Raw genomic sequence first — 13,824 nt, forward strand, 5'->3', positions numbered from 1 at the left:
GGCGTGGCACAAATTTCCCGCCCCTTAGTGGTGCGGCGGATCTGACGCCTAACGTAACTGCGTCGACGCCATTTTAGCCGGTCCCTCTCCGCACTGGGTGTGGCGGCCATTTTGTTTTCGACACCGAGCGGTGGTGAAAGGCAGGAAAGGGCAGGCCAGTTAGCAGGCGGACGGGCCAACCGGACAGCCAGCCAACAGCAAAGAACTAACCTAGCAATCTATCGCTTAACACATCTAACTAACCGCCCACCAAGTTAACCCGAGCCCCTCCACCGTCAACTCAGGTTCGGCCGGCCCCCGGCCCGCCTGCCGCAGCCGTGGTGGCAGCCCCGGGAGGAGCACTGGCGTCCGTTTCCTTCGGTACGTGTCTGTGGTGAGGAGGGCAAGAGTCCTGGGGAACGGAGGGGTCCGGCGGACGCGGAACGGGAGCTGGCGGCATGGGGAGGCAGACAGGGTGTCCGAGATGGAGGCCCCGGAGGGGGCGGAGCCCCTGAGAGGGAGGCGGGGGAGACCCCGAACTGGAAACCCGCCGCGGGATTGATGGAAAAGTTGGGGATTTGATAGAGTTAAAAAAGAATGTTGTTTGGTGGGTTGAGCAATGTCGGCGGTCCTGACAGGGCTTTGAGAGGGAAGGGCAATCAAAGGAGGACTGCACGACCTTAGGGAACGTTGGAAAGTAATGGCGGCTTCAGGGTTAAATTTGGTGGAGCGCTCCCGGGAGCGAACTCCCAGGTGAATGCCCATTTAGGGAAACCTTGCCTACTCCCTCCATCCCCCAGCTCCGCAGGCCCTTGCTAAGTCTCCTACTTGATTTTGAAACTGGAATGCTTGTGTCATCTCTCTAGATCAGTGGTTCTCAGTTGGGGCTGCACAAGAGAAGCACCAAGGTAGACTTCCCCCACCCCCCACCCTTCGAGGTAGACTTTTTTTTTTCCCCCCTTCTAATTGCTGATCCCCAGACCTCACCATCAGAGATTGTGCTTTAAATAGTTTGGGCCCAGGCTTCTGTGTTTTGTTTTTTTTAAAAAAAAAAAAGCCTTCTTGCAGCCAAGGTTGAGAAGGATCGCTCTAGATGAAAAAACTCAACACTTTTTTGGCTGGGTCTGAGTCTGCCATTTTGGAGGCTTGGGCAGATATTTTCTGTCCTGTGGCCTTGGAGTTTATTAGCTTGAGGTAACTAGCTTCTTAAATTTAAGCACCTGAAATGAGTTTTGGTGTGATCATCAGTAGTCACTGATACAGGCCTTTTCATTCATTTTTGGTTTGGGCCTTTGGCACTTGTTGCAATGAGGTGGTCATCATTCTCATTTGCTCATTCTGTCCATTGTCCTTTGTAGATTCTCGGGATTTGAAGATGGCTGCACAGTCAGCGCCGAAAGTTGTGCTAAAAAGCACCACCAAGATGTCTCTAAATGAGCGGTGAGGCAGCCAACAGCAACTTCAGCTCGTTCATAAGAAAACATTACTTAAATTGGCCCTGGGGTCCAATGCACAAAAACCGGTTTTAAACTAAATACCAACAGAAGGCTACAGACCTCTGTTCTTAGTTGCATCGTATGTGGTACACAAAACAAATTGGGCGGTTGTTTCAAAACCCCTTATCAGTAGATTTTTATGTTATGCTGTCTGAAATATTTATCTGGTGGGATGTATTTTAAAAAGACTCCTCACACCCTCCCTTTTCTTCACTTTTTTTTTTTTTTTTTTTTTTTTACATTGATACAGGGGTGGTGCAGCTCGGTAGCATGGTACCCTAGCTGCAGTAGGCTTGCTGCCCAGTCCAAGGCCAGCAGTGTTGTGTCTGGCCTGTAAGAGGCGGGTAGCAAGCTATGAATATGTCCAAAGGCCCTTGAATGTCATTCTTGGGCCTTGTAAGAGGCACTCGCTTTGCTCCATTTCACTTTCTTTCCATTCTGCTTTTAGTTTGTTTTTGTTTTCAATTCTTTTACAATTGAATGTTCTTCTCTTTCATTCCATTAAACTTACCTTGACAGGAATAATAGAAGAGTGTCTTCACAAGCTCTTAAATGATTAAACTAATCTTAACTTTTTCAGAAGTAATCACTTAGAGTCAGAAAAAGTAATCATTTGACACTAAGAAAAGTTAAGGCATTTAAAGGCACTTTCTGTCTCTGAGAGCTTTGTTCATTGAGTGCCTTCGACCAGTGACTTTATTAAGTTAATGTTAGACCACTAAAAAATTTACTTACGTTTGTTTGCCTTTTCTGAAGCATATGTACTTCTCTTTATCCCTTAGTGATACACTAATTCTCCATATTCACATTACTACGTGAACAAATACATGAGAGAATGTGATATGCTCCTATAATTTATGTGGGTGTATCATTTCCATGGGCTTTGAAGGTGCTCTAGTCCTTCCTTATATTTGCCCTTAAAATGCACCCTCAGGTCCCCGAAGGTTTTGGCTTGCTTTGTCTGTCTTTGAAACTACATCTTCTGTCTCTTGTCATCACATCTGCTTATTGCATGCTTTTCATACTTTCTACCTCTCTAAAAGCCGTTACCTGAGCCCTTGTTATCACTTTTGATTGAATGTGCTACACTTAGCTGCATTTCTAAGTTTCTGATTCTTGCAAGTTTGTGGAAGCAGAGGAGTCTTTAACCCACATCAGCCTTGATCTAAGTGTACCACTTTACTTAAAGTTCGTGGGATCTGGAGCTCCTGGTCTAGCAAGCCATGAAAATGCCAATAAATGTTTTGTAATAAAGCGTTTATTTAAACATCCATTTTGTTCGACCTTGAAGCTTTACTAATATGCTGAAGAACAAACAGCCGATGCCAGTGAATATTCGGGCTTCGATGCAGCAACAACAGCAGCTAGCCAGTGCCAGAAACAGAAGACTGGCCCAGCAGATGGAGAATAGACCCTCTGTCCAGGCAGCATTAAAACTTAAGCAGGTGAGAGAATGGGTCTTAATGCGCCAGAAGCAGCTGGTGATCCCTGTCAGGTAGTCCACTGAGGCTGTCAGGACGCCATGGATAATTACGAGGTGGCTCAGGGCAAAAGCTGAACTTTTCTGGAGGAAAGAGAAGTTCAGAGAATTCCCATTTTGGCAGGTACCAATAAGTAACTTTTTGTTGTCTTTCTCTTTTAGGGAGTTTGCCATCAAGGTGGCCTGTTTCTTTGTTATCAATGAGTATTAATCTCTTTTGTTCTCTGATCCTTTGCCCTTAAAATAGATTCACTGGCTTTTTCCACAAAGAAATTTTGGTTTCTGTTTTAGATGATCTTCAAAAAATCCTTTATTTCTCACTAAATGGTTTACAAATTAGGGAAATGATTTTATTCTTTCTTCCCTAACAGGGAGTCTGAAAGGCCTCTTAGTCAAAGGTTTTCAATGCTAAACAGTAGAAAGAGTGGGGTGACCCTCATCTCCACAGCACATAAAGTTTTGTCAGTAAAGTAGAGCGAGAACACTGAGTAATTTAAGAGTTAGCGGTTCTCTTTCAAATTTCCAGTAAGAGATAATCCTATTCAGATCTGAAATAAAACCTGCTCTTTATTATTCATAGACTTTATATGCAAGTCCGGACAGTGGCTGTGGAAGGATATGTCCAAGCTGTGGCTGGGCGTCTGGAGGGCGGTGCCATGCAACTGTAAGGACTTTAACTGGTAGCACTGCATGGCTGTGCATAAAATCAGCAGTTAAATATAACACCCTTCTACCCCCACCCTGAACCATTGGGCTCACTGACCAAAAATAAACAAGGCCTTCTGCTTCAGCTACCTTAAGCCCTGGAGTGGCTGCATTCATCCTAGACTCAGGAAAGCAGTAAAAGGTGCCACTGTTTTCTAAGAGGAAATACTAAAAATTGTTGAAGACAGGTCTCTGACATATTATTCCGAAGGACCTTTTAACAAGAAGCTTGGGACAGAGGCTGTGCCGAAGAAAGTAGCCTCTAGAGCACTGCTGTCCAATAGAACTTTCCACGGTGTTGGAAATGTTCTATATCTGTGCTCTCCAACACAGTAGCCATTAGCCACATTGACTGTTGAGTGCTCAAAATGTGGCTAGTGCCATTGAGGAGCTTAAATTTTTATTTTTGTTTATTTATTTTTTAACTTGTAATTTAAATTAGCCACATGTGGCTAGTGGTTACCTTAGCATATAGCACAGCTCTAGAGTGGAAACTGAATGATACAGTTGACATCCTTCAGCTTCTTTTCAATATTAGAGACTAGTATTGGTGGCAAGTAAGGGATGGGAAGGGAGAAGAACTTCTAAGTACTATGCATTCTCCCCTTAAAGCACAGATCTTGGGAGAATGTACTAGGGATGACTAAACACAAGAGACTTGTAGAAAGAAGTCCTGACCTCATGTTGTTCAGAGCCTGCCCCTCTGATTAGAAGCAGTTTATGATCTCATGCTAGAAAGCTAATAATAACAACTCGCAGCATATGGTTGCAGAGAAAGTCGTTTGTAGTCGTTTGTGGGTGAAGCCTGAGGACGCATAATTTACTTTCGTTCATACTGACTTACGGCGTTATAGGAGAACAGGTTTGCTAGGGCTTTGGTGGTGTTCAAGGCTACACAGTCACCCTTTCCTCTGAAGGAATTTAATTGTCTGAGATGTGGTCTTTGTAGTTTCTCTTTGAGGGACAGATTATTGAAAAATTTCTATCTATGGTATGTCCTTGTTCTCAAATGTGGCCCTGAGTTTTATGATTATAGCTGAACTGTCTTAATTCTAATGCAGGTTTGGCTAGCTTTCTGTGGAGATACGTTTGAGTTATGTGTTTATTTTGAATTTAAAGTCATTATACTGAATTAATGGATCTGTTTGCAAAGGTAGACATGGAATTACAGCTATTTAAGATATGTAAGGAAAGGAGATTTGACTTTTTTGTGTTTATTTACATCTTAAGGTAAAAAGTGGACCGTCTGGAGATAGATACTCAGAGGAAAAATGGAACACACTGGCCTCTTTGACTGAGAAATCAAACTTGTTCTTAAGTCACAAGAATTCAAATGAAATTGTAATTTAAACTTTGCCCAGAGTGTGATGAACTTCCTATGGTGTTTGAGTAAGCCTTTGAAGACAGTGGTAGTCCTTGGGCAGGTATGAATCCAGTCCTGTCATTGTCAACTGGTGGTTCAAAAGCAGCAGAATCCAGGATTTGAAATACAGTGTTCTTATTAAAACTTACGTTCCAAGTAGTGGTATATGACTTCTGTAGCCAAACTAGTGAGGTAATTTGTGGTGATGCCAGTTTCATGGGACCATACTCAAGCTTCTTAGAAGCTCTGGATCAGAATTCTGCTTGTTTTCTACCATGTTCTGAGGCAAAGGCTTGGTTCTGGTTTGGGATCCTTAGGACACGACACCCCGTGCAGGTTTATCTCCCGCCACACAGACATCTCACTTGCTTCTTTTTCTCTGCACTTTGAGTTGCTAAATCCCATTGGATTGCTTTTTTGATCTCAATTCCCTAACACCTTTTCTTCCAGAAGAGCTTAAAGCAGCGCCTGGGTAAGAGTAACATCCAGGCACGGTTAGGCCGACCAATAGGGGCCCTGGCCAGGGGAGCAATCGGAGGACGAGGCCTGCCCATTATCCAGAGAGGCTTGTCCAGAGGAGGACTTCGTGGGGGACGTGCCACAAGAACCCTACTTAGGGGCGGGATGTCGCTCCGAGGTCAGTGCTCTGTACCTGATAATTGTCGGGCCCCACCCCCTTCCCTTTTCTCTTGGGCTGCTTATGGACACATTTGTTTAACATCTTTAAGCCTGAATTTGTATTAATATAATTAATAACTTTTGAAATGACGTGTTTTTAATAGTGCTGCATGTCTTTTATCGATACCATTCCTTTTCTGATAATGTGCAATGGTGAGAGGCTAGGACCTGCGTTACAACAGGTAATTCATGTCATCTCCATTCCATTTTAAAACACCCTGCTGCTGCTTGAATCAAAGCACATTCGAGTTCTAGAAATAAGTCAAATCTAAGAAACTTCTTGGCCTGTTGGCCTATATCTTAATTAATCATCTCTGTTCCTGGTTCTAGTGAAATACTCTATTACATCTGGAAAAAAGAGGACAAGTTGACCAATAGCACTTAGCTATATGTTACATTTTAGGCACTGTTATTCTGTTCTCCGTATAGTTCTTGTCTCCTACAAAAATGTATTGAGAGCAGGAACCATATCATTTATTTTTAAATCTGCCATAATGCTAGGCACCTACCTGTAATTATTCAATAGATATTCATTAAATGTATGTACTTAACTAATTAACTTAACTCCCAGCTTCTTCCAAAAGTGGATTTGTGGTCAGACTTGTTGAATTGATTGAATAAAGAGCAGCTTAATCTTTTCACACTCAGTGTGCAGCTTGCCCCACCCAACCTAAAAATTAACTGAATTAACTCTCATTTAACCCTCACCGCCTTCCTTTGGTTAGAATCTACTTTGTCTCTCTTGGATTTACCTGCATATACATTGTATGCCTCCTCTCCAAGGTCAAAACCTGCTCCGAGGTGGACGAGCCGTAGCTCCCCGAATGGGCTTAAGAAGAGGTGGTGTTCGAGGTCGTGGAGGTCCTGGGAGAGGGGGCCTAGGGCGTGGAGCTATGGGTCGTGGCGGAATCGGTGGTAGAGGTTAGTCAGCTACCAACTTCAGAGACTAGCTTCCCCTTATTTCTCTCCCTTCAAAACTCAGAGCCACCTTTCTGCACAGCTTCAAGTCACAGGCAGGCTTATTTGTTTGTCTTGTTTGTTTTATGAAACTGGCTTATTTTCTAAATTCACATGCTGGTAATGTGGAGGTCTGTCATGGGTTTTCCAAGAACAGTCAGGTATGTGTTACAGAGCCAGATTATATTCAGACTTCTTTCAGGCTCTTGCAAATTTAAATTGTATTGTTAAAAATGACAGAATGGTCAGTTTGGCGTTTTATCTTTTTCTGTCCCTGACCCACCACCACACACCCCACCCCATAGCTCAAAACCCACTTTGAGTCTAAGAAGAGAGAAGAGGGAGATGTACAAAAATGAAGCAGAGTTAAAGAGGATGGTGAGACTTGGAGCTAGGTATTGACTCTGAAACCAAGTAAATTCAAGATAAAGTTTGTGTCTATGCGAAACCAGAGATGACTCTTTTTGATCAAAGTAGAAAAAGCAAGATGGTATTGTGTCAGTTAACTAACTGACTCTTGTTGATAATCTTACCTTGAGACTTAGTGATATTTGTCCTGTGACCTCATGGCCCAGACTGGAAGAGAGTTTTTAATGGTGTTGCTGTTAATGCCAAATCTCATGGGAGTTTTCTGGCTTAGAGTTTAGTGGAAAACTCCCAGCAACACCTGTCCAGGAAAAATAATATATATTCTTTTAGCCCCTGGGTATATTTGCTTTGGTCTTTTTAAAGTGTGTGGTGGGTCTTCCATAATTTATGACCTTGAAGTTGCCAGGGGATAATAACTATTGGGAAAAGAAATTTGATAACAGAGGGCTTGTTTTCTTCTCTCGCATTATATGTTGCTTGGCTTATTGAGTGAAGTACAAGCTAGTTTGGGTTTCAGGATGAAATAGCATGTTTCCAAATTATCTTGACTTGGTTTCTGAGAGAGACATCACAGGGATTGGGCGGGGAGGAGTCTGAAGTAGCTTTTCAGAAAGCTGGGTATGTTTTGTTAAGTGAATTGAAACCACCTCTCAGATAACCATAATTGTTAAAATGTGAATAGAATCGGGAGATAGAAATGGCTGGGACTACTCAAAATGTTTTTCCCCAATTCCCTTCATTGTTCCTATGTCAGAATAACTCCTCAGTCTCCTGACATAGGATCAGTTCATTAGGTTTGATAAATTTGAGGAGACGAGCTAATTTTTCAGAAGGATCTCCAGTAAAGTTTAATTTGAAAACTGTCTAGCTTCACACCCCTGTTTCTCTGTGCCCTTGTTACTTCCTCCCTATCTTGCTAAATGGGGTTATCTTTAATGTACTTGTATTTTAATTGTAAACTTATAGCGAGTCTCAAATTTTAGTTTCTCTGTCTTAGGAGAGATTAAGAAATTTTTAATTATCAGTTAACTATATTCTCTTACTTTGTTGGTAGAATAAAAAAAATTTAAATAGCATTTAGAGATGAGCATGTAATAAGGGATTCATTATGTGTGCTTTCCATGTGTTGCTTTCTACCCAGTGTGTTTCCTGTTTTTCCAGATTTCTCCTCTTGCCCTGCCCTTCAGCCTTTCTCAGCTAGGCCCCACTGCTCTAAGGGGCATTTACCATAGCACCAATTAAACTTACTTGTAACTGTTTTTCTTGTTTTTCCCTTGGGCCAGGTCGGGGTATGATAGGTCGGGGAAGAGGGGGCTTTGGAGGCAGAGGACGAGGCCGTGGACGAGGGAGAGGTGCCCTTGCTCGCCCTGTACTGACCAAGGAGCAGCTGGACAACCAACTGGATGCATACATGTCAAAAACGAAAGGACACCTGGATGCTGAGTTGGATGCCTACATGGCTCAGACAGATCCCGAAACCAATGATTGAAGCCTGCCCACCCTCCTGTGAGACTCTTGTTAAAGTCACACATCTGTAAATAACCTTGAGATAACAGATGAGAAGAAACTTGATTGATGCTGGAAGGACCTACCATAATAGGCTATGGACTGACTCGCCACCAGTTTGTGCATTTAGTGTGTTCCTTTTACTTTTTGATACTGTGTTGTATGAAACCCTTTTTTCCTCTGACTTGGGTTTTGTTTTGTTGTCGTTTGGGGTTTTTTTTCCTTCGCCCAGACTTCTCTTTGAACATGAATGTGTTGGCCTTGTGGCTAGTACACCCTCTTCCCCGCTCTGCCTTCCCTCACTTGTCATATGCTTTGGCATTCTGACATTTCCTCTGTTCATCTCCCGTGAAAAAGTCCCAGAAAGAGCCCATCAATGTCCCTCCTTAATATCTAGGTTTCTGAGATACAGTTCTGTTCTGCATCATCTTTAAAGAGCCTCTTAAAAGTGTTTAGAAAATGTGGAGCTCAAAAATGCATTCTGCCACGCTGATGTTTTAGTAAAGTAAATTAGGAACTTTGACATAGCTACAGGGCCACCTAACAAGTTACACACGGTAGCAGCTCTGATTTGATTAAAGTTATTACCATGTACATTTACACCACATAACCAGTGTACTGGGTCAGGTATGTGCACTTTCTACCCTGGAATGAGATTTATAAACTTTTCCTCTTGGCTTTGCATCGTGCCCAAAGAGGGTATTTTTGGATTGGCTTACACCTGCAAAAGAGTGGGGAAAGCCATTTGGTTTGGCAGATGCTTCAGAAGGGAAAGGGCTGGAAATTGATGGCAGATATCTGGTGGGAGGGGTCAGAAGATATCCATGCTGAAACGCTGTTATGTTTATACCAGGCCGATCTTGGGCTTCATTCATTGACTTTGACCCTTATTCCCCTTGAAGGTTTAATTAAGTTCAACCATTTTCTGTCAACTGTTCCAGTTTCACTAGAATCTTTTGTTTCTGGTTCATTATAACAAATTGTTCTCTGAAATCTAGTCAGGACTTTCTCTTTATTTGTTGGGCTCTTTGAAATATTATGGCCACTATAACAATATTTTGATATACCCCTTGTAGAGTTGAGAGTCCTTCATAGTTGTATTAAAATTTGGGGTGGGAGGGGGATGTGACTTTGGGGCAGAAAGTGAACAATTTGCCCTCTTGTGAATAATCCCTGAGGTAAGATTAACCACACAAAGTAATGTACCAACACAGTTGGTCCATAGGAAGCTCAAACATAATGGTCTCAGGAGGCAGTTGAGGACCCCGGCCCTGGTTTCCCTTTTCCTCTGTGCTGTTTAGGGAAAAGAAGAAGCTGACCACCTCTAATCAAACCAGTTGCCATTGAGCAACCTGGTACCCTAAACTGTTGGGAGGTTGTGTGTTATTGTAGACTGGAAAGGAAATTTTGGCCAGGACAACCTGAGCTTGAATCCCATTTGTATGACCTGGGCTACTTAACCTCTGGATTGTGAAGCAAGTTTAGCTGTAGAAGGGAGAGCTTGAAAAGACCATGCAGTGTTAGGACAGAGCCATGCTGACATAACCAATCAGACCTAGTTTTGAAGTGTCTGTACTGTAACTACTTACTCTTAATAGAAGTGGACTGTGAGACTGGAGGTCTTTAGCCCAGACAAGTATTTATAAACCTTTCATCGGAAAGAGTGAAAAAGGTATTTTTGTGTGGGCAAGGCCGATTTTAAGGATAATTCCTTAGATGCCAAACTCCAGTCAGCCCCCAAGGCTCTTCTGTGGGAGAGGTGCTGATTGGCAGTGGGCAGGCTACCCCTTGCGAACTTCACATCCACTGGTAGCCTTTTGTCATCTTCCAGGGCCTCCAGAACACCTTTGGGAGAAAAGGAGGGAGCTGCAAGGTGAGAGTTTTTCTATCCCCCAACCACACAACTTGGGATGACCCGTCTCTGGGATTTTTTTCCCCAGCCCTGTCCTTCCCAAATACTTCGACCCTCCTTCAAGGTAGCTAACGGGTATGTGCCCTCAGGATATTTTTAATCTGGTGGCTTTTGGTACCACTCCATAATCCACTGAGATCCTCTGTGTAAGAATAAGGAGTGAAAGAGGCACCACTTTTGAAGCCTATGCAAGGGGTGGGGTAACTAGCTGAGGTAGAGATGGGGAGGGGCCAGCAGTATGAGTCTGGGTCTCACAGTGCCCAATTCCAGTTCCATGGAGCCCACACAGGAGATCACCCCGTATACTTTTGGCAAGGTTCCAGGCTAAAAGCAAAGTGTTGGAGTCAGGAAATGAGAGGTGAGGGGTGTACTGGGTGGCAACAAGTGTCTGAGGCCTCCCACCACCGCCAGTCCATCTGCTGACGTAATTCCCTTGTGAGGGAAAGGTCCATTTCAGAACAGAGCTCCTGGATGCCTCAGCCCCTAGACTAAGGAAGAGAAGCTGGGGCCAGGATACTGGGTCCTTCAACAAAGGGGAACTTGCCGAGGTGCCAGCTGTGCCTTAGCTGTTCACTCTCCTAGGTCAACCTCTCCAGCTCAGGATTGCCCTGCCCAGGGTGCTTCCAGTCCCACCTCGTCCTGCTGACTCAGTACTCCTAGTGCCCACAGGTGTCTGTCCAAAAGGACCTGCCCCGTGTCCTCTACGCCCATCTCTTGCACTGGCCCAACTTGCAGGGTAGTGAACTAAGACCAGGTTGGGGCTGCTGTTTGTAGCACCTGTGTGATCTTTACTACCTACAAAAATGTCAAGCAGATCTAGTGGTCAGGGGACCCTGAAGCATCCTGGGGGGGGGGGCGCGTTACTTTATGGGTCCCAGTGAAGATGGGCAGTGAGGCAACCACTGGAGCTTAAGGCCCCTTCCCTTTCTGCCTCTTCTATATCCCTCCAACCAGTTGAAGAATTCCTCCCCAACAGTGGGCAAAGGAACTTCCCTACCAGCCATGGACCCTCCAGCTCCACTCACTGCTCATTGCAGTTCCCAGAGTCTCCTTGAGGCCTGTGCCCACTTCTGCCATCCTCGATCCTTCGTGAGTGTCCCGGGTAGAGCAGAATGGGACAAAGAGAGTCAGCCTGGCTCCCGGGTCAGCCTTTCACTCATTCAGCGACCGTATGCCAAGGGCTTGCCATACAGACGCGAACAAGGCATTGTTAGGCATTGGGAGTACAGAGAAGAGATTGATGAGCTAGAATATGAAAGTCAAGGGAAAGTTTAACAGAGAAGGGGGGAAGAATATTCGAAGGAGAGGGAACGAATAAAAAGGTGCAGGGAAAGTGTGTTCAGTGGTCCTTCAAAGTAGGGTGGGAGACACAACTGACCAGATTGGGTAGCCTGGAGCCTAACTGTCTGCTAAAGACCTTGGGCTTTATGCTCTGGGTAGTGGGGAGTGATTGAGGACTTTAAGTAGGAGAGTGCCATGGGATGATTATTCAGAAGGGTGGTAGGAAGTGAAAACGGGCTAGAGGGAGGACCATGGAGACTGGGAAACTATTAGGTTAGTCTAAAACAAAACAGAGTTGGCCTGAACCTGGGCAGGCCACACCCTCAGCAGTTTCCTAGCTATCTGAAGTCTGGGATGCCTGTCAGCACAAGAGACAGGAGTCAGGGGTGGCCTGAGCAGTGGAGAAAGCACATGGCATATGCCTCTCCCTGGCCTGCTCTTGTTTGTCTCCCTAATGTCCCCGTGTGGTGGCCCCATGATGCCTGATCTGCCACCCAACCCAGCCTCCACCACAGCTACCCACTCCCTATGACCTCATACCCTGGAAAGAGCTAAGCTTCCAGACAAGGGGCTGGCAGAGGACAGGCCTTCAGCCCCCATAAGTCCAAATGGCAGCACTTTCCTCCCCTCCTCCAGGCCCCCTGCGGCCTTGTCAGGTAGTTTCAGCTAATACCCACCCACCAGCAGTGAACAGCACCCAGACCAGCACTGTAAATGGGGCAGGCCTAAGGGTTGGCTCCTAGAAGGGAGGCAAAGGGCCCAGAGAGGCCGGGACCTGGGAGGAGACCTGGCCTGGCCTCTGTGTCCCCTCTCCTCTTCCCGTGGGCTGTCCTGTCCATCCCACTGCAACCCCAGCCCTCCCACTACCTCTCGCGCTGATTCTGCAGGCAATGTTGTTAACGAAAGCTCGGCCTCTCTGTACACCGGTGCCAAATCCAATCTCGGAGACAGAGTTTTGGGTGAAATAAAAAAGACAGCTTTACTACTTTGCCAGGCAAAGGGGACACACTGGACTTCTGCCTCAAAAAACTATGTGTCCCAACCCGGGAGGATTTTATTAGGGTCTTATATGGTTCAGAGGTGGGGGGGGGGTCTCTGCCAAGATTAGGGTGTGAGCAGGACTGGCACTCCCTTAATCTCCTCTCAGGTGGTCAGTCTCCTAATCTTGATGAGCTTCTCTGGTCCCTTTAATCTTGCCTCAGGTGGTTTCTTGGCAGCTCCCCCCCACCCCTTGATTAGCAACTGTTCAAATCTGGAACACAGGGAAGGTCATGGAGGCTGAAGTCTTTTTTTTTTTTTTTGCGGTACGCGGGCCTCTCACTGTTGTGGCCTCTCCCGTTGCGTGGCACAGGCTCCGGACGCGCAGGCTCAGCGGCCATGGCTCACGGGCCCAGCCGCTCCGCGGCATGTGGGATCTTCCCGGACCGGGGCACGAACCCGTGTCCCCTGCATCGGCAGGTGGACTCTCAACAACTGCGCCACCAGGGAAGCCCGAGGCTGAAGTCTTGCCTACAAGAAATGGGGGACGAAAGGGCCTCCGTGGCTGGGAGCCCCCACAGGGCCCCACTCGGTTTCAATGTGAGAAGGGCAAGGGTGCCCAAGCCTCCAGTTCCCTGGGTTCCGGGCACCTTTAAGGACTCACCTCCAGCTCTCTCCCTCCCCACAAATACACATATAGACACAGTTGTCACAGTGGAGGCATGAGAAATGGAATATTTCCTGCCATATCAGTAAACAAATGATGTCACAGTCGTCAGCTTGCAGCCCTCCAACGTGAGCTGGTGAGCCCTGAGGAAACTCAGGGCTGAAAAGAATACCTGCCATCTAGCAGCCATCAGACTGCAGCCACTCCCTACGGTGAGCACGGAGGAAACTCAGGATGTGAAAATACAGGATACTGGCCCCAGATAGCTGAGGTGCATATCAAAGGAATGATTTCAGTGAGCCCAGAACTCTTGCATCTTCCCATACATAGAAAAGCACTAAACTCCTTAAATTGGGTTATCTGGTTTTCTTTAACCATAATCTTTTGATGTTCCCAGCTACCTGCCCTTTGTTGCAAAATATCTTTATAACCTGGCTCCCCCCTTCGCCTCCG

General features: G+C 45.6%; 1 protein-coding gene across 5 annotated transcripts; it reads left to right on the forward strand.

Annotated features, from left to right (window-relative positions):
- Positions 1 to 75: 75 nt before the first annotated feature.
- CHTOP (chromatin target of PRMT1) lies at positions 76 to 9,530 on the forward strand. Of its 5 annotated transcripts, XM_027095395.1 has the most exons (8): positions 112 to 360; positions 846 to 887; positions 1,338 to 1,419; positions 2,767 to 2,920; positions 3,536 to 3,619; positions 5,474 to 5,660; positions 6,485 to 6,622; positions 8,311 to 9,530. In XM_027095395.1, the coding sequence occupies exons 3-8, from the start codon at positions 1,355 to 1,357 to the stop codon at positions 8,514 to 8,516; spliced, it is 834 nt and encodes a 277-aa protein (XP_026951196.1). In that variant the 5' UTR covers positions 112 to 360; positions 846 to 887; positions 1,338 to 1,354; the 3' UTR covers positions 8,517 to 9,530. The 5 variants fall into 5 exon arrangements, with proteins under 5 accessions (XP_026951199.1, XP_026951200.1, XP_026951196.1 ...); XM_027095394.1 differs by lacking the exon at positions 846 to 887 and having other exon boundaries at positions 113 to 360; XM_027095396.1 differs by lacking the exon at positions 846 to 887 and having other exon boundaries at positions 113 to 360; positions 5,477 to 5,660.
- The last annotated feature ends 4,294 nt before the right edge of the window (positions 9,531 to 13,824 follow it).

This window comes from Aethalodelphis obliquidens, unplaced genomic scaffold (genome assembly GCF_003676395.1).
Source record: "Aethalodelphis obliquidens isolate GAN/ISIS:26980383/991018 unplaced genomic scaffold, ASM367639v1 scaffold90, whole genome shotgun sequence".
Taxonomy (NCBI): domain Eukaryota; kingdom Metazoa; phylum Chordata; class Mammalia; order Artiodactyla; family Delphinidae; genus Aethalodelphis; species Aethalodelphis obliquidens.

What these genes read in the sequence shown, in the direction of transcription:
- CHTOP (XM_027095395.1), top strand. Translation starts at nt 1,355, where the DNA reads ATGGCTGCACAGTCAGCGCCGAAAGTTGTGCTAAAAAGCACCACCAAG. An exon ending in CAGCATTAAAACTTAAGCAG is followed by an intron (nt 2,921 to 3,535) that starts GTGAGAGAATGG and finishes TATTATTCATAG; the next exon opens with ACTTTATATGCAAGTCCGGA. An exon ending in GAGGGCGGTGCCATGCAACT is followed by an intron (nt 3,620 to 5,473) that starts GTAAGGACTTTA and finishes CTTTTCTTCCAG; the next exon opens with AAGAGCTTAAAGCAGCGCCT.